Raw genomic sequence first — 18,557 nt, 5'->3', positions numbered from 1 at the left:
GGCATGAGGTAGTGGGCGGCAGAGAGAGAGGGGATTGGGGACTGGGATTGGCGAGTTGAGTTTGAGGGGGAGAGGCAAGGGAGAAGTCATTGGATGATTTTTGGATTCTAGAATTACTCCGAAGTGTTGCCTTGGGTTTTGGAACATGAGACTTTTGAGTGAGTTGGTCATGTGTGGGAAGGCGATCATAGCATGATATTGGATAGGGGCCAAAACAGGAGATTTTGACGGGATCTTCGGTTCTGGAAAGGTCACTTCATCGTCGGAGGTAAATCAGTTGTCCTGGCTGAGAAGATCAGTTAGTTAACAAGGGGTAACTTGAAGAGTTCTAGAATGACACTTTGTCACGTTACAGAGCGGCAAAGGGTGAAGCGTGAGGTGATCATAGCAGGACTAATAATAGACATGGGCTATGGGATGGGCGGGAAGGGAATAAGGGGCGTGTGGAATGCGCATCTTTTTACTTGGTACGGGCTTCAATAGCGGCGATTGAGTGCATGAACTTTTGGTTCTTTTGGGATTGACTTGTTTCGAGGCTTTGGGAACGATGGTCCAAACAACACCTGAAAGCAAGATTGCAACTGGTCCAAGGATGTCAATTAATATACAACATGATATTTCATACATTATAATCATCAATCGGCACTGATATCGTGAGCTTGTAGGTTTAAGCATCAGTGGCAACCAGAGAACTCTGCTCCTGCTCAGAATCATGACGCCCCTGCAGCTCATCCTCGCTGCTCGTCTTGACAACCTCATTCTCCTTATCACTGCTTGCACCCTCCAATTTCTCTGCTGCCGCTTCCCAATCCTCCTCAACTTCCGCCTTTTCCTCCTCAACCTTCTTCTTCCTCAGCTCCAGCTTCCTCAACGCAAAGAAGCCACCTCCAGCTCTGCTGCTGCTCGCCACAGGAGGAGCGACCTTCCCGCTAGGAGCTCGCCGCCATGTCCCCTTGCTAGCAACAGCACTCCATCCATCAGCACCAGCAGCCTGATCTCCTTCTCTTCTAACAATATTGAGCGAACTGTCTGCGTGGCACAGTACCACCCCGTTTGCCAACCCTGCCTTTGAGATAGTTCTTGCCACAGCAGACTTGAGATCATTCAGAACTGACTGAACTGCCTGTGGTGTTGGTGCCATGGACGTTGCAATAGCTGCGGTCGTGAAATTAGGGATGGCCTTGATCACAATGTCTTCCGAGGGGAGGAAGCTAGTCGTGAAGCTGAGTGCCGGACCAGAACGTGCCGCGGCTGCAATGTCTGAGGCCAGGGCTCGATCGACCTCCTCGACTGTAAGTCCAAACCGAGGTGTGGTGAGTAAGAGGGCATTGAATGCCTGCGGTGAGGGTTGGCTATTGGCGGGAGTGGCTGGTTTGGCAGCAGCAGCAGCGGCAGTGGCGGCAGCGGTCTTAGCTAGGCGAAGACTCTGAGCCAGGGTCTTTTTGGGAGCAGACACAAACCGTGGTGTCTTGAAAAGGCAAACATGACGGTGAGGCTCAGGATCTTGAGACTCGGAATCAAGACCATAGTCCTCAGCTAGTGAGTGCAAAAAGGCACGCTGGTGGTTGGCCATAGGCTTGAAACGCATACGCTTCAACTCTGGGTCTGCAGCAAACATGCGAAGTTCCCGTTCTTGTGACTGAGCCCAGGCAATATTCTCGCGGAACATCTTCAAGGTCTTGTCGGCATACGGCACATGATCGTCGGTGTGATTAGGGTCGATATTAAGCGCGTCGGCAAGCCGCTGATTCCGCTCCAGTCGAAGACAGTCGTCATCACACTTTAAAGTGATGTGTTTATCTGGCTCCGAGTTGAAGCGAGTTGCACCGCACCGAATTTGTTTCTTTTGCCGCTGGCAAGGGCAGGTGGTGAATGTCATGGATTGACACGGCTTGTCCTCGTTGCAAGCTGTGACTGTATCAGCAATGTCCTTGGGCACATAAAAATATAAGGCTGTAAACTTACGAAAAGGGGCATGGCACTCGTCCACGCAGGTGTGATCGCAAGACTTTCTCGCCCTTCCGCATAACTGCGTGCAATGAGAACCAACTACCTCAGCATCCTCACATTCCCCGGGCTTATGGCACGACTTCCTGCACTCGTGGGCTCCGCATTTCAGCTTCTTCCCACAAGGCAGTCCGCACCTAGCATCCTCAAACCAACAAGGCTGATTTTTGAGAATCTTCTTGCCGCAGATACAAGGCCTTTCCACCAGAAAGGCGCACTTGGGGCAAGCCACATCGTCTGGATGACACTGATGGGACACTGCAGGATGTCCGCATGGCCTCGCTCTGCGACAGTCAAATCGGCACTCTGGCGGTCTGGTTCCGCATGGTTGCGGAGGGTGCAATACAGTTCGCCCGCAAGAGCAGCTGATCTCGTCAAAGATAGCCTCCGGGCAAGCATTGCAAGAGCCCCTGTGACATAGCTGCTGGCATGTGTGCTTACCACATTTCAGCAGCCGGCCACATACCTGTAGGCAGATATGTTCGGGCTCGTAATTCTCATTGACAGCCCGCTTCTGTTTCCGCCTCTCCGCTGCCTTCTTCTCTCCCGAGCAGCAGCGCTCTCCACACTCATGTCTTCCACAGTTGAGCTGCGCTTTGCACACCCGGAAGCATTGTGGTGGTTCAACACAGCCTAGATGGCACGCTGAACGGCTGGTGACCCTGCCGCAACGGCAGGAGACGTCCATACTCTGGAAGCAAGGGGCGCATGCACCAGTATGGCACTTATCCGGGCAATGATGACCGCAAGCCAGGATCTTATCGCATGGCTTGTCGCATCGCGGGACGGGGTCTTGACACGACGTCCTGGGTTCGGCGGGTAAGGAAGCAAGCGGTGTCTTTCCACAGGGGCAGCTCAACACCATGTCGGGCGAAAGGGGGCAATGAGATGTCTCTTCATCTTGCGGGTGGCAGGGCTTTTGACAAGTGTGATGTCCACAGTCAAACTTTCTGCCGCAGACTTTTGAGCATTGGAATGATCCCTCAAACCACTCTTCTTCGTCATCGAGCTGGCCATAGTTGAACGATTCTAAAATGTCGTCTCTCTGGTTGCAAGGTATCTCTTTCCGCTCCTTGCCGCAATAGCACGTTGATGGCATGGGAACGTCGCAAGCGCCACATAAGCCTGGATGGCAAGGCTGGGAGCAGGTATGTTCCCCACATGGAAGGAAATCACCGCACACCTCTTGGCAGCTCCATCCATTCGTGTAGTCAGTCTCACTACACCGTTTGGTAACAGTGTTCTTGCCGCAGAAGCAGGTCTGTGCTGGACCCATGAGTGTACATGGCGGACATGGTCCGGCATGACACATCAGGGAGCAAGGATGTGGACATGTAGCTCTAGGCTTGGAGCAGGTCTGTCCGCATGTGTGAGGAGGCAAGCCAGGAATTGCTTTTATGTCAAACTCTTTCCCACACCAACAGTGATATGATGCTGGGTCTTCCAACAGATTGGAGTTGCACCCTGGACAGCGCCAACCGTCGGGTTGGTTAGGGCTTTGGTTTTCCTCCTTCTGTTTCATTTGGTTTTTGTGCCACTTCTTGACACAGTGAAGGTGGGTAACCGTCCAGCAGATCAAGCAAGACCAAACTCGGGAAGATCGTACAACCTCGCTGGTGCAGATGACGCATTCGTACTGCCCATTGTCGATGTCCTCGTGAATACGTGTGGGAAGGTCCTCTGCTGTTGATTTTTCCATGACCGGTTTAGGAGCAGGGGCATATCTGGGTGGTATGATTTCTCCAGGACCCCGTGTGTTGGTAGTGACGGAGACTGGTTGACCAGGGACAAACTCGACAGCGCCAAGGTTGAACCCATGTCGTATCTGTGACTGTGACTGAGATGATGAAGAGTCGGTTTGTCGAGGTGCTGAAACTGGCGGTCCTCGACCTCCACGATGGGAGGTTACTATTGATCTTTGAGCCGCGCCTCCGCGACCACGGCCTCTGCCCCGACCTCCCCTGCCCCTATCTCCTCGCCCTCTGCCTAGTTGGCCCTCTTGATGCGAACTTGAGGCATCTGAAACGATTGGTTGAGATGCTACCCCTGCTGGTTGCTGCGGTACTGGTGTAGGTACTGCAGTTGGTGGTGGTAATGGTTGAGTTGTTGCCGTAGTCGCCTGGCTCCCTTCCACAGTTCCATTTCCACTTCCGGAAGCGTTGGCATTGGACCCTCCACGACCACCTCTATGCCTTCCTCTCCAGCCACGCCCTCGCCGAACTCTACCTCCTGATCCTCCTCCACGGCTCGAGCTTCCCTGGGGTTGTGGAACTACTTCGGCCATATTTTCAGTCGTAAGGTTGTATCCTCTTGACTGTAGCGGTGGAATTTTGGGCGCTGCTCCAATTTGCCCCGCCAAACAAAGTTTCCTTTCGAGGGGGTGCGCTTTTTGAAATACAGCGACTTTAAAACGTAAAAAATTTCTTTTGCAAAAATGCAGTTGGACAAGAAGAAAACTTGACAGGAGAATACCGTCCACCGGCTAGATAAGTGCTGCCCAAGAAAAGGCCAAGGTTTGAGTGATGGTAATAAGATGGGTTGAAAGTTCGCCGCATGAGTAATATCTCTTGGCATTTGCCGCAGTCTTTTGAAGGGGAAGCTTTTACCCGGCGCTACAAGGCCTGGATTTAAGAGCTAGGGTTAGGGTCGCGAGCCGGCCCGGCGGTCTGAAAACACCAGCTCTTGCCACTCCGGCCGAGGTCGATTTTGCGGTTATAAAGATAGACTTCACCCCAATGGGCATCTGGAATGATGCTTGTGTTCTTCACGTTATCGCTGTCCGAAAATTTCCAAATTGATGACAAAGATGGTGGCACTGGTGGGTAGTTGTGAGGATGATTCATCGTGAAATCAAGGATGGAAGGCTCCGGTGCCCAGTCTGTTGTAAGGCTTAGCGGCGTAGGCTGCATTAGCGTAATGCTTAGCGGGAGTGGTTCCAGCTTCTCTCCCATGCCTCCCATCCCAGTATCCCAGTGCCTTTGTCATGGACTTCTCGGATGAATGTCCACGATATTTTGTTTTCGTACACCCAACCATCATCAGAAACCGACAATTTGAATCTAATAGTAGAGATTTGTCGTCTCTCAACTCGTCAGATACCGAACTGGTCTGGCTTATACCGAACATCTTCCGAATATGCTCTTCATAACTGATTCAAGCCCTTGGATTTTCGCACTTATGCGCTACCGATGTGGAAACAGGTTGGTCAACTCAGCTTCAGCACGTATGAGAGTTCGACGGTGATCGTCGGATATCTTTAAACACAGTCAAAATGATAGAGAAGTATGGGCCATTTCAACAAGCAATGGTAAGGAGCTCAAGTCACACAATGCACGCCCCGTGATTCTAGTACTCTTGCAGATGAGGCTCACAGCAAGGCTATGTGTTGGGCAGCAATCTTGGTGTCTCTTTGCGTCGATATGGACTGGACTTCTTCCCTGAACGAGGAAACTAAAAGTATATGGAGACACTTGTTCATCTTGCTCCTCGGTTGCTTTATTCGATTGTAGGGAACGAAGGCCTCACGTTTTGCGACTCTCCTTGAACAAGCCAGCTGTCCAGCCTTGGACTGATATCAACAGGGAGCTTGGGCACCCATTTGTTCAAGCACAAACGCTACGCATCTGGACTTCCACGTACCTATACATAAGCAGTCATGAACTCTCTAGGCAAGCTCAACGTGTCCGGGGTCGCCGTCCAAAACGAAAACACTCTTGCTTTGGTCAATATTAACCTGGACTTTTCGCTGTGGCGTTGCGCACCTTCGCCTGAGTAATATCTTGTCGGCTCGGCATTGACACTCAAAAGAAAACACGAAGCAGAGAAAGACGAAATCCATCGAACGGCTTGTAAACTCGACTTTCTTTTCCATGAGCTCGTTCCTGAAACACCAAGATTATTCAAGGCTCTTGGTAGTCGCGTCTCCGAAATTTTGGCCCGCTCTTGTATCAACCCCCAGGGATCAGAGAGAGATGGCCCTTTTCAACCTTTCATTGGAGCGGACTGTACCTCTATATGGGCTGCTGCGACATCTGGGCCTTCCTTAATTGGTGTCCTTCTACTGGACTGCATGCTCGCAGATGCTTGGGAGGCCAAGGCAGCCACGTCGATACGGGTTGAGCTGGTCGAGAAGAGAATACGGCCTGCCAAAGCCGACCTTGAGAGTGGAAAACTCGTCAACCAGCACACGAACCTGGCCTCTCAATAATCTTATACGAGAACCGAATTAGCATCTTGGGATGCGAGCGCACGGTCTTGGCTGAGGAGGGCAGAAGCCTCGATGAAGTTCCAACATTCCCAATTCGATTTGATCGCCCAGAACCTCAACATTCCCTACCCTAAAGGTAAATCCACGTACGAAACTGCCGTCATTACCTGGACTCGGGCGATGGAGGTGTTTGAGAGACTCCTCCATAACACTCTTCAGCAGGCCTGCGATCGATCGGTATTGAGGGGCATATCGGCTTGGAACTTGTTCCCCAATCTTCTTGTCTTTCAGGCTGAGGCTACCAAAGTTACTTTTTCTGACGACCTCTTCCCCAACTTGGCAGTCCTGAGCCTTGGACTGGAATACAGGGGCGAATCCTCCGAAAGCTTTACCCAATGGTCCCTCGCCCTGTCTCATTTAAAATATTACGGTGCTCCGGTCACAGTCCACAGCCACGAGCAGCTGAGTCGGATTTACATGCCTCAACTTTGGCTTGTTGCTCTCGGGGCTTTGTTCCGCCGGTGGGAGGTTGGATACACCGACTTTGAAGCCGCCATGACATGGTTCGCAGAATTGGGAAAGGTCTTGAGCCAAGTGAAATCCAGTCGCGCACCTAGATCATGGCTTTCAAGGCTCTGCTCGGTGGTCACAGAACTCGACGGGAAAGAGAAAAACTCCGCAGTAATACTTATCAAATACGGCTGGAGACGAGAGAGTGGCTTCCTCGGGGATTCTCTTCGCCGCGGCGAGCACATAGCATTTTTTGGGCTTTGTAACCCCCGTGTTATGCAGGCTCTCTGCTGCGGCATAACCATTGGTGCCGGAATCCACTACCTGCGCCAAGTTGCCACTTCACCACACCTGGATCTGAAAGCCCAGAATGCAATAATCACGTACCGGTCTTACATTCGAGGCCAGAGGTATATTGAATGGACGACGATACATCCAATCGAGGATCATATTGCTGGGCAAGCCCAACAATATGGCGCGTTGAGCTAAGATTACATCCCTAGAAAGCGATATGTCAGATGGCTGCATGTGGACTTATCTGGACTCAAAGAATATGTTGTCAGGAGTATTTTTTGCTTGCCAGTCGGCAAAAGGCTTGCTATACCAGCTGGGACAAACAAGGTGTTTGCAGGTAGACATGTTCGGATGGGCTCGTAAATCTTCCACCTGGCGCTCACGTCGCAATGTACCTTTAGAGATATTTGGCGTGGCATGTCGATCTAGAGCTAACCACACATCAGACAAACTCTTCTTCTGATGACCTGACAGAGGCAGCCGTCGGTCGGAAGCGGAAACGGAAACGGAAACTGAAATGCTCAGAGCCAACAGCCTTCAAGGGGATCTCCCCTGAGACTCCGGGATGGGAGCGGCTCTACGTAAACTACAACCCTGAACACAACTATACACAAGAATCTGAACAAGTCGACTGTGAAGCTGGGCCGCCCACAGGATTTTCTGAGCCAGTGGACCATAAATCGGGATTACCTACAGACTGGACAGAAACAGCTAGTTGGAAGTCTGAATTTTCCACCGAATCATTCTCTAATCTGATGGATGTTGAGCCTAAGGAGGATTTCCCTCCCGTCTTGTTGGCCTCTAAGACATCTTCAGTTACTGGGAAAGCTCTGGCAATTGCGAAGCTCAAATTCGACAGGACTGTCTCTTATTTGGTCAGCAGTGGGTTTCGGCAGCCACCCGACCTGCTCCAGTCTTTTCTAGTTCTTGAAGTTGCAACCCACGTCTACCAAAAGGATGTCACAAGCTACCGTGTCGCTACAAATCGTCGAGCACACGCTGACAGCCGCGAAATGGTTCTGTCTGCCCAATACTACTGAAAAATCTGCAGAGGAATATTTCAAACAGATGACACGCGCGGAGTTGTTCGCCTATATAGCAATGTTTGAGTCCTGCCGCTTAGATATAGACGTTGCGAACCTCGCGAATGTCATTGCGTTATGCTCGGACGACTCCATATATGTCGCCGACATATTGCTCTCCGACCCTTGTACCAGCCCATTCAACTTGGGCATTCGGCATCTGGTTGGCAATGTTGGCCAGACGGGGATGGTATGTCTCGTGTCGCCAACCAAACCTCGTATACGACAAATCGGGCACGATGCTCTGATGGTATCTCATCATGTTTTCGACGGAACCTGTGAGGACAACTACAAAGGAACCTCGCTGCATCTTTCGTTCACCAACTGGAAAGTGCTCTTGGCTCCGGGCCTCAAGGGAGAAATAGACCAAGAGATATTTCTGCTTGAGCCAGCAGTTTCGGTGCAGGACCAAGGCAGATGGGTCGCGGACATTGATGTCCTTGGTGTTGAAAGGAGCCAAAGCAGGGATGTGATCAACACCGTATCATTCTCCCATCGGGATTGCCAGTTCGGGCATTCATTGCCATTGAAATATTGGAATGCTGTTTCCATTGGTTCGCATGAAGAGCTCCTCGACCAGCCCCCTTGCACAGGTGTTGTACAAACACGCAACAATGCCGTTGCAAGACTGGTGGCTGTTTCTATCCTTGCCCAGCAAGGCAAGACGGCAGAGACTGCGATTCTGGAAGGAGATGAATTTTGTTGGCATTGCTGTCGGACAAGATATTCGAGGTTGGAAACACGCCCTCAGATTCTCATTCTCTGATCTTTTTCTGCATTTTGATTCTGTATGCTAGGCTAGATTTCTGGTTCCTATTTCTCATAATACTGAACGCTTTGTAATGTACCTACCCAAGGTGGTTACCGTCTTGCTTAGTGAACATACATATGCCTAGAGCCGGGAGAGTAAAGGCCGGGGAAAACAGAGAGGAAGCGGAGTTGGAGGAGGCACAGGCTCGGGAACTGGTGAGGACCTGCTGGACTGTGGAGAGACGTCTGGTGAACTGTGCATGATTGTGTGAGACTTGGGATGGGGCCAATTATGTGCTTTCTATTTCTTTTTCCTCAAGATTTTTGGGCTGTTGCAAGTTGGCGGGAGAATGGCAAGACTGTGGGTTGAAATGGTGATTAATACCTGAAGCTGCTTTTTGTGAGTTGGAGTTGGGAGTCTGAGAACTTGGGTTCTGCGGATTGAGAATGAGAATATCGACGCCAGATAGGCAACTAGCTAGTACATATTCGCTTCTGCAAGAAATGAATATACGTGAGTTTCTTGCATAGGTCCGTCTCCATGGCTTTCTAGAACGCGTCTCTGAACATCTATCTCAGCGCCTGGGCACGTCATGGACCAAATAACTGGCATAAGTTGACAGTTATCACACATGTTATTACTTACAACACCATTATTTTGTCCAAGGCGAACGCTTTCCCAACCAAATAACAACAACGAGAACCAATCCAGCATGCTTGAGAGCTGTGATCCTCCGAATACCCTATATAGAAGTAGGCATCTCGCTACATTACATTCAGACTGGCTAGAAATCTTGATCATCCGGAGCTTTCATATTTGTCTTATTACACTGGCAAACTGCCAAATCCAGCCTCGGGAGTGGATCCCAGCGGTCCTGCGGAGAGCTCAGTGGGGCCTGGGCGCAATGACGTCGCTTGGCTTTGGCGTTGCAGAGCCGATCTCTGGGCGTTTCTTTTTCTCCATTTTCCTTGTTACTACCCATCAATCCAATTCGGCAAGGACCAACCACCGCGCGCATCAAAAGTGAAGACATTTTGTACTATTCGGAGGATTGCAGACTTTTGACGACAGCACTCAGAACCGTTATACACGAGAGTTTGTGAAGGGGGATTGTTACACCGCTCAACCTGGTAACTGGCGGATAGTGGGAACAGATACAGCGACATCTAATATCTGGCGGAATGGCGTCCTCAAAACGAGCACCGTCGGTCTTGGTAGGAAGGAACCACCTTTTCAGATGACAATGATGAAGTTAACCGTTGATTGTCTCAGGTCACCGATTCCCGCGAACGGCCATCAGCTCGCAATGGCACACAACGACCAGGAGCAATGGGTAGCGCTGGGCGACCGAGCACCCGTCTCGTATCAGTCGACAACATCCTTCAGTACTCATCAGATATTCCTTCCGGCCAGCCCCGAGGCCATCCAGGCCAGCGACCAGCACGCAATGTGCGCCGCCCAAGTGGTGTACCTACCTTCGCCTCTGCTCGAACCGGCCAGCAGGTCCCGTCCCGCACAACGAAGGTTAGCGAAAAGCTCGTACTTCTCCCTGAGGCTCCCGTCGATGATGATGTCAGTGATGATGAGATGGCGGCTAGGCGGGTGTCGATACTGCGCGGCGAAGACGAGAACAGACCGCTTAAAGACGAGGAATTAGACGTGCTGAGGAAGAGGGGCGGAATTCGCGGCAAGAGTTATGCGGAGCGGCTGCCTAAGATGCAGAGAGGGGAGAAGGTTTCGAGGTTGACGGCGTATTGTACGGCTCAGGCGTTCAAGGTGAAGGAGACGGCGGAGTTTCTGAAGACGAAACATGAGGCCAAGACGAAGCTGTATGATGATTGCTTGTACATCGTCTATCACTTGCCATTGCTGCCTGGTGTGGATGGGTATAGGCTAAGGAGTCGACCGGTGTTGAAGACGCCAGGGACGGGAAAGACGGTGCTGGATTTGGAGATTGAGAGGAGTGAGAGGAGGGATGAACATGAGGGGTACTGGGATGAGTACTCGTATGGTGCGCAGGGACTGGGCGGAAGTCCTAATACGGGGACGGTGCTGCAACAGGCGAGCAGTGCACCTGACTCGATCGGGAGACAGGACGACCACCAAGTGGAACAGATTACGGTGAACCCCATCAATCGGTTGGTTCCAGATGCCAAGCACTTTGCGGAGATGTTTGTCTTCTCGTACGGAGTGGTGGTGTTTTGGAACTTTACTGAGCGACAAGAAAAGGATATCTTGGCGGATTTGGCATTTTCAGAGCACGAGACAAACATTGCGCTTGCGACGAGACCATTGGACGAGGCCGACTTTGAGATGGAGGAGTTCCACTTCGAGTACAGCGCTGATGTCAAGCGGCCGCGTGTATTCAACGACATGATCACGCTGCTGCCGCGTTCGGATCACATGGTCAAGTTGACAATTAGCCATGCTATCGCTCAGAGTACCAAGCTGTGTTTCTTTGAGGAGCGCATGTCGGAGACGATGTCGGACGCACAGCATGTGCCGAAGCGGTTAGCTATGACAGGGGAGCTCAACATGACCCGGACGGAGATTGTGAAGATTTTGGGGAGGTTGTTCAAGTCGAGAGTGGATATTAATCTTTGTAAGCATATCCCATCACAACGTTTTGGGCGGGCAACTAACTCTGTCTTCAGCATCTAATATCCTCGATGTACCCAACTTTTTCTGGGACTCGGAGCCCACGCTGCACCCGCTCTACGTGGCGATCCGGGAGTACCTTGAAATCGACCCACGTATCAAAACGCTCAACGAGCGGTGCCGCGTGTTTTTGGACTTGTCCGAGATTCTCGCTGATAGTGTGGCCGACTCCAAGATGAGCTACATCACCTGGATTATTATTATTCTGATTATTATCAGCATTATTGTGACAGTCACGGAGGTGGGGCTGAGGTTTGGAATGTTGTCGAGAGAAAAGGGGAAACAAGGAGATGGGGTTGTGGCTCCTATTGTTGGGGATCCAGAACGGGGTGGGGGGCCAGGGAACGTGATTGGGGGCGGAAATGGACAGATTGATTTACTGAAGAGGGGTCTGGCGGAAAGGAATATCACGCTGGAGGATTTGAGGATGTGGAATAGCATTTTGAACGAGAAGGAGAAGGAGGTTGTTTGTGGGGGGGAGATTGTGGGGAGGACGTTTAAGGGGGTCTGAGGGGGTGTCTACAATCGTTATGGGTACGGAAGATGGTACCGGGCGCCGAGGATGGTATTATATAGGATGTTGACTGTTGTAGACCGGCACAGCGAGGCCATGGATGTTTAGCATTTCCCAGCATCGGATAACAAAGTAAAAGCTGGTTTAGTGCCCTGTGCCCGGAGGATACGAGCTTTCTGTTTGAACGGAAGTTATACTGTGCATGTTTATCTTCGACCATTTTGATCCGGTCGAAGACAGATGGCAGAGCTCAACTGAGCAGTTCTCGATGCTGACCTTTAAATGCGCCAGCATTGGTTGAAGGGAAGGCATTCCTGCCCGATGCATCTCCAAACACAGGGATATTCGTTATACCTACCTACAAAACAAGGATCATATAACACGTCGTTAACGGAATCAGATGATTCACCAGTTAGGTCTTCGAAAGAAATTTCATAACAACCAACCCCTCCTTTCGTGAGCCTAACGACTTCTCTGCTCTGAGTTGTCGTCGAGTTGGAGAAGTTCGAGTCCAGAACATTTATTTAAGCTCGCGATCACTAGCCCGTTTGGGAACCGTACCTGAGCTGCCAGCCCCGCAAGGTGAGGGGCAGCCCCGCTAGGTGCTCTGACGTTGCCGGCGTTGACTCGCCCATTCGGCTGTCAGCGGTTGTACTTTGGGGGGGCGTGAGCGGTAACATTGATACCCGATAACAAAGGGCAAAACTCGGGCCCCTCCTTCTTCTTTTCTCCGTCAAGGTACCTACATACATAGATACAGCTCACCGCCGTCCACCACCCATGCTCTGATTGTTATTCTTCTGGAAACCCCGCCCGCTCCACCTCTAGACAGACAGACGACGGGATTGTGCTGTTGGGAAAAGAGTAGTCAAAATGTCTGGAACGAGTCCCCAGGAGATTCTGGATACGCTGGTATGTATTGCCCGTTTGTGGAGCTCGGGAGTTCTCATTTTGGTGGTGGTCGTGTAAGGTTGGTTTATGCTGATTGCAGGGGGTTGGGTTTGTTCTAGTTATCGTACATCCCGGACGACGCCAAACGATATACTGGTGACGTCGCCGAGTTTGTCAACGGATCGGTCGACAAGGCTGCGGACAAACTGAGAGATACCCTCTCGAACTTGCCAGAATGGGTTCCCGAATCGTTTCGCCCTCAGGCACCGCCGCCGCCGCCGGTGATTACTGTGCCTGTTGGGGCCCTTGAGAGGGTGCAGAACTGGGTTTCGAGGCATAAGATCTTGACGGGTATTGTTGTTGTGGCTACGGGGACGGTGGTTTACAAGTCGTATAAGGCGAGCCTGTCGCTACGGAAGCACCGTAAGGCTAAGAGAGCGAGGAGTGGGGGGAGGTTGGAGGTTGTGGTTATTGCTGGTTCGCCTGCATTGCCGCTGACGAGGTCGTTGGCGCTGGATTTGGAGAGGAAGGGGTTCATTGTGTTTATTGTGGCCAACACGCGGGATGATGAGCTTTTGATTCAGGGGATGGCCAGGCCGGATATTCGGTCGTTTGCTTTGGATATCAATGATGTAAGCCCGTCTCCTTTTCCCCTATTTCTGCACCTGGCTAACATGTTTGTCACAGCCTACCCGTGTCGGTGCTTCAATTGAGGAGTTCGCCCGCTACCTCCAAGAACCTCACGCGGCAATCCCTAAGGGCAAGAAGTCCCACCTTCACCTTAAATCCGTTATTCTCATCCCCTCTCTCAACTATCAAACTTCACCTATCGCCACCATCCCTCCCTCCAGCTTCGCCGACCTTTTCAAGACTCATCTTCTTCAGCCAATCGTCACTATTCAGGCTTTCCTCCCCATCCTCACTGCCAGGTTGCATCCTCCTCCTCCACCAACAGAGCTCGCAAGCAGTCTCGCCAAAGACGCCAGCAAGCAAAGAGAAAAGGAAGACCTCTCCCCCAAGGTGTTGGTTTTCACGCCTTCTATCATCTCCTCAATCAACCCTCCCTTCCATGCCCCTGAAGCAACCATCTGCTCCGCCCTCTCAGCCTTCACAGAAGTCCTCGCCGCCGAGCTTCGCCCGCTCCAGGTCCCCGTAACTCACATGCAGCTCGGAACCTTCGACTTCACTGGTTTCACCCCAGCTCAAGGCACTAAGTTCCAGTCTAGCACGGCCGGTCGTGCCAATCAAGGTCTCATCACTGCTTCTGGTGTCGAACAAACCCACAACTGGCCCGATGCCGCCCGAAAGACCTACGCCCGGAACTTTGTCTCTCAGTCAACCTCCCCTATTGGTACAACTGGAATCAGGGGTATGAGAGGATCCAACCTCAAGAACTTGCACGATGCTGTGTTTGATGTCATTGATGGCACCATCACTGCGTCAACAGTGAGAGTTGGTTTGGGAGCGAGTGTCTATGGCTTTGTTGGGCGGTGGGTGCCGAAGAGCATGGTTTGTTTCATCATGGGCATCAGGAAGGTTGATGAGCTGGCTACTTGGCAGGGCAGTGCTCATGGGAGCCCAAGGGGAGGAAGCCATGATGGAGAGGACGAGGACAAGATGGCGGGGAGCGAGAGCTTTATTAGTGTGGCGCCTTTGGAAGGTGTCGCGGGGGAGAATGTGTGGAAGTCTTGAGAAGACTGAGATTGAGGCAAAACAAGAAAAAAGAAAAAAAAGAAAAGGCATGGGGGTTGTATATGAGGAACACAGGACACACACCAGAGCCAGGAATAGGCTTAAGCATGTCGGCGGGAGGTAGGGATCTCTACTCATCTTTTAGACTAGGGATGGGGGACATGAATGATACAGAAAAACATATCAACGACATGGTATATACACTTGGGAGAGGCGGGTTTGGGTTTGATTGGCGGTGGTGGCGAACAGCTTACTCTTACTGTTTTTCATTCTATGGTCTTTACCATCTACATGACACCATTCAAGGTCGGAAATCTCTGTGGGTGCAACGAACCTAGATAAGCAAGGACAATGAAGTCCGGAATACGACAGCGGAAGACACGACTCACGCGACTGGTCATCTTCCTCGATCCTTTGCCGGACTTGATTGTCCTTGATTATTTAAGTTCGTTGCAAACGCGGGGATAAACCACTTTGAATGGTGTTGTCTTTTTCTTTAAAAAAAAAAAAGAAAAAAAAGAAAAAAAAACCTCTTGCATCGTTATCATCATCAAGGGGGATGTGAAGGGCTTTGGCCATATTGATGGGGTTTACAGCTTACATCGTCGAATAGAAATACTCATGGTTTTTCTTTTTTTTTTTTCTGTTTTTGAACAAACTTGGATGATAGGAGGACAAACAATACATGACGCTTTCCGATGCTTCTATTTATTTTTTTCGTGTCTGGATTAACATGATGTGATTCTGAGGTCAAATGAGGCCGGGTCTGTCTTTTGAGTGCATTCTCGAATCACGGCAAGTCCACACAACGTCCAACAATTTTTTTTTTAGTTTTCTCTAGAAAGGTAAGACTTTTTGTATTATATCTGTTGGCCCGAACTCCTAATGCTCGCCACCTTGACTCTTTTGAATATACCCTAACGCCTCTCTGTGTCTGCCCTGGTGTGGAATACAAAAGCGGATTGATACTTGTCAATCATATACAGACTCCCCTGCTCGCTCTCTATCATGGTGGCTACTTCTCCTCATGATCTTTGTCCTTTTTGTCGGCACTCGTTTATTTTCCTCTCGATAGGCGGGGCGAGTCGCATAGCACTTCGCCTCGCTGACCTCTGTCGCGACGTTTCGGCGCCTGGACTCCTGTTCTGAAGACTTGTCTCTTATTTTCACTTGTGGCCGACTTCCAGGTTTCGCACCACTGGATATTGGTATATCCACCTCCCCCTCCCCTTCCTCCCATCCGTAAACACACTCTCTCTAGATGCAGGCCCCTCCTAATGACCCCCTCTCCCTCTATACCCCCCCCTTTCCCACCCCACCTCCCCCCCCCCCCCTCCCAAACCTCCCCCCCTTGTCATGCCCCCTATCATGCCTATCCCCATCCCCACTCCGCTCCCTATCCCTCTCCGCCCGCCGTTCCATATCCCTCTCCCTCTCCCGCTCCCTATGCCTCTCCCTCTCCTGCTCCTCCCACTCCAGCTCCTCCGCCGTCTTCTCCACCTTCATAGTAGGCTTCTCCATCAGCTCATCCCTCGTCCACCTTGGATGCGCCCCCTGCTTGCACTGCTTCCCGTCCGGGCAGAACCCCGCGAGGTAGTAAAGACATATGTTTCTCTTTAAATGTCTCTTGTCGCATTTTGGCCCCAAGGGGCAAAACCCGCGGTCGTAGTGGGGACAGGGGGGAAGTTTAGAGGAGGGGTCGATGTGGAGGTAGAGGCACTCGTCCCCGTTGGAGCAGTAGCCGTTGCGGACGAAGAAGTTGCATTCGGGCATCTTGCGGAGGTTGTACTCGTGGAGGAACTCGCAGGTTAGGCCCTTTTTGCAGAGGCCGCGGAGCCAGTGTTTGCAGACTAGGGAACCGAAGCCGCCGGTGTTGTTGTTGTTGGGTTGGGATTGTTGTTGGTCGCCTGAGGGGGGGTTGCTGCTGGGTGGAGGGAGGGAGTGTTGGTAGGTTTTTTGAAGGAAGGGGGTGAAGGTGAAGGTGTAGGGGGTGGGTGTGTGGGTTAGGAGTTGTTGGGCTGGGGGCGGGAGGAACGCCATGGTGATGGTGGGTGGTGATCTTTGCGGTCAGTTATTACTGTGGTGGTGAGGGAGTGGCCGTTATGGACGATCTATTGTTGGTAGTTTGTGCTCTGGTCACTTCGTTGTTTTGTGCAACTTGTTGTGTTGGTTTCGTTCGATATTGCGAGGGCCACCGCGGTGGGTGCAAATTTCTTCGTTGAACAGTTGCGCGAAAAGTGGTGGTTCAAAAGTTGGAAAAAAGCCAAGTTTGGTCTTCAAGGTTCGCAAGCAACGGCGCGTCTGGCGATAAGATGGATTGACGTCGCTTCCTCACCGAGAGCTCCACGGTGTGCAGCCAATCAGCCGCCGGAATCCACAACCTCGGTTCGGCCCCTGCCCCGCGAACTGAACCCTGGCAAAGCCGTCTTACCAATGAATCAGGGACCATTGACAGGACGACGGCGATGGAAGACCATTTCCGAGGTTTTTTCTTTGATCAAGTACTTAGCGTAGCATTGGTGTCTTTTATATATATATATAACATCCTCCCACAGCGACTCTAATACTACTTCTTGCTTACATTTCGGATACCCTTCCTTCATCTTGCTTCTGTTTGCCCCCGCGACCTCACCTTGCCCCCCCGTGCACGGGCCTGTTCGTCTTACATCTACAATCATGAAGGGAATCCAAGTGTCGGCCTATGTCAAGGTAATAGGCACTCAATCTGAAGCTCGTCTCAGTGTAAAACAAATTGCTAATACGTTCTTGATAGGCTCCTGGTGAGCTCAAGGTCACAGAGCTTGCTGATCCCAAGCCTGCCGCAGACGAGTACCTCATCGAGGTCCACGCCGCGGCAACCAACTTCTTTGATATCCTGCAAATTCAGGGCAAATACCAGCACCAACCTCGTATGTATTTAGACCATCCACCATCGCTTGGAGACACCGTGCTGATCCTTGCAATAGCTTTCCCATGGGTTTCTGGTGCTGAATTCGCCGGAGTCGTGCTGGCCACGCCTTCCGGGTCCAAGAACCCCAAGTTCCCCGTCGGCTCCAAGGTCTTCGGAGCCACCCAGGGGTCATATGCCACTAAGTGTGTCGCAAAGGAGGTTTCCATGCTTCCCGTACCCAAGGGATGGTCTTTCAACCAGGCTTCCGGTCTGTTCGTAACAGCCCCCACCAGCTACGGCGCCCTCGTCCTCCGTGCTGGCGTCAAGGCGGGTGATTACGTTCTTGTCCACGCCGCTGCCGGTGGTGTCGGTCTTGCTGCTGTTCAAGTCGCCAAGGCATACGGCGCGACAGTCATCGCCACGGCGGGCACTGCCCGCAAGCTGGAGGTTGCCAAGTCCTTTGGCGCTGATCATGTCGTTGACTACCGCGATGAGAACTGGCCCCAGATTGTCAAGAAATTGACGCCCAAGGGCCGTGGTGTTGACATTGTCTATGACCCTGTCGGCATGGTTGACAAGAGTACTAAGTGTATCGCTTGGAACGGCCGCATTCTCATTGTTGGCTTTGCCGCTGGTACTATCGAGAAGGTGGCTATGAACAAGGTCTTGCTCAAGAATATCAGCTTGGTCGGTATTCACTGGGGCATGTATGAGAAGATGGAGACTAAATCGGTCCCCAAGGTGTGGGAGGGCATCATGAAGTTGATTGCCGAGGGCAAATTCAAGGGAACTGAGTTCACAGACAAGGAGTTTGTCGGACTCGAGTCTGTGCCAGATGCGCTCAAGGCGCTCGGAAGCAGGGAAACCTGGGGCAAGGTTGTTGTCAAGATTCCCCAGGAGGGAAAAAACAAGTTGTAATTTTTCTGAATTGTATGTAGCGATGCCATGTTTAATTAAAAAAGGGGTGCTCATAAAACCCTAACCCCCATAGTAATTGACTGCTTATTCACCCTCCGATTTGGACCCTGCATTTGATTTGGAATTTTCCCATTGCCCCTCAA

The 18,557-nt window shown here is 51.4% G+C and overlaps 6 protein-coding genes across 6 annotated transcripts; 4 read left to right on the top strand and 2 right to left on the bottom strand.

The window, feature by feature from the left end:
* Positions 1 to 513: 513 nt before the first annotated feature.
* FAP1 (FKBP12-associated protein) lies at positions 514 to 4,881 on the bottom strand. The gene is made up of 2 exons (XM_062873669.1): positions 1,966 to 4,881; positions 514 to 1,908 (listed from the first exon to the last, which is right to left on the bottom strand). Exons 1-2 carry the CDS (start codon positions 4,289 to 4,291, stop codon positions 668 to 670), a joined length of 3,567 nt encoding a protein of 1,188 aa, XP_062736734.1. The 5' UTR covers positions 4,292 to 4,881; the 3' UTR covers positions 514 to 667.
* A 3,094-nt stretch (positions 4,882 to 7,975) lies between these two features.
* Positions 7,976 to 8,866, top strand: QC761_104120 (uncharacterized protein; the record flags this gene model as incomplete). Its single annotated transcript, XM_062873668.1, has 1 exon — positions 7,976 to 8,866. One exon carries the CDS (start codon positions 7,976 to 7,978, stop codon positions 8,864 to 8,866), a length of 891 nt encoding a protein of 296 aa, XP_062736733.1.
* Positions 8,867 to 9,796: 930 nt separating this feature from the next.
* On the top strand, positions 9,797 to 12,479 carry sif3 (Sad1-interacting factor 3). The gene is made up of 3 exons (XM_062873667.1): positions 9,797 to 10,065; positions 10,124 to 11,453; positions 11,506 to 12,479. The coding sequence occupies exons 1-3, from the start codon at positions 10,033 to 10,035 to the stop codon at positions 12,018 to 12,020; spliced, it is 1,878 nt and encodes a 625-aa protein (XP_062736732.1). The 5' UTR covers positions 9,797 to 10,032; the 3' UTR covers positions 12,021 to 12,479.
* A 33-nt stretch (positions 12,480 to 12,512) lies between these two features.
* On the top strand, positions 12,513 to 14,951 carry QC761_104100 (uncharacterized protein). The gene is made up of 3 exons (XM_062873666.1): positions 12,513 to 12,935; positions 13,034 to 13,546; positions 13,602 to 14,951. The coding sequence occupies exons 1-3, from the start codon at positions 12,897 to 12,899 to the stop codon at positions 14,604 to 14,606; spliced, it is 1,557 nt and encodes a 518-aa protein (XP_062736731.1). The 5' UTR covers positions 12,513 to 12,896; the 3' UTR covers positions 14,607 to 14,951.
* Positions 14,952 to 15,899: 948 nt separating this feature from the next.
* YTH1 (RNA-binding component of cleavage and polyadenylation factor) lies at positions 15,900 to 16,646 on the bottom strand (the record flags this gene model as incomplete). The annotated part of the gene is made up of 1 exon (XM_062873665.1): positions 15,900 to 16,646. The coding sequence occupies one exon, from the start codon at positions 16,644 to 16,646 to the stop codon at positions 15,900 to 15,902; it is 747 nt and encodes a 248-aa protein (XP_062736730.1).
* QC761_104080 (uncharacterized protein) lies at positions 16,297 to 18,513 on the top strand. Its single transcript, XM_062873664.1, has 3 exons — positions 16,297 to 17,315; positions 17,380 to 17,515; positions 17,573 to 18,513. The coding sequence occupies exons 1-3, from the start codon at positions 17,283 to 17,285 to the stop codon at positions 18,412 to 18,414; spliced, it is 1,011 nt and encodes a 336-aa protein (XP_062736729.1). The 5' UTR covers positions 16,297 to 17,282; the 3' UTR covers positions 18,415 to 18,513.
* Positions 18,514 to 18,557: the final 44 nt, after the last annotated feature.

Source organism: Podospora bellae-mahoneyi (assembly GCF_035222275.1).
Source record: "Podospora bellae-mahoneyi strain CBS 112042 chromosome 1 map unlocalized CBS112042p_1, whole genome shotgun sequence".
Lineage (NCBI taxonomy): Eukaryota > Fungi > Ascomycota > Sordariomycetes > Sordariales > Podosporaceae > Podospora > Podospora bellae-mahoneyi.
The sequence above is the reverse complement of the archived record's forward strand: the minus strand, read 5'-3'. Positions and strand labels throughout refer to the sequence as shown.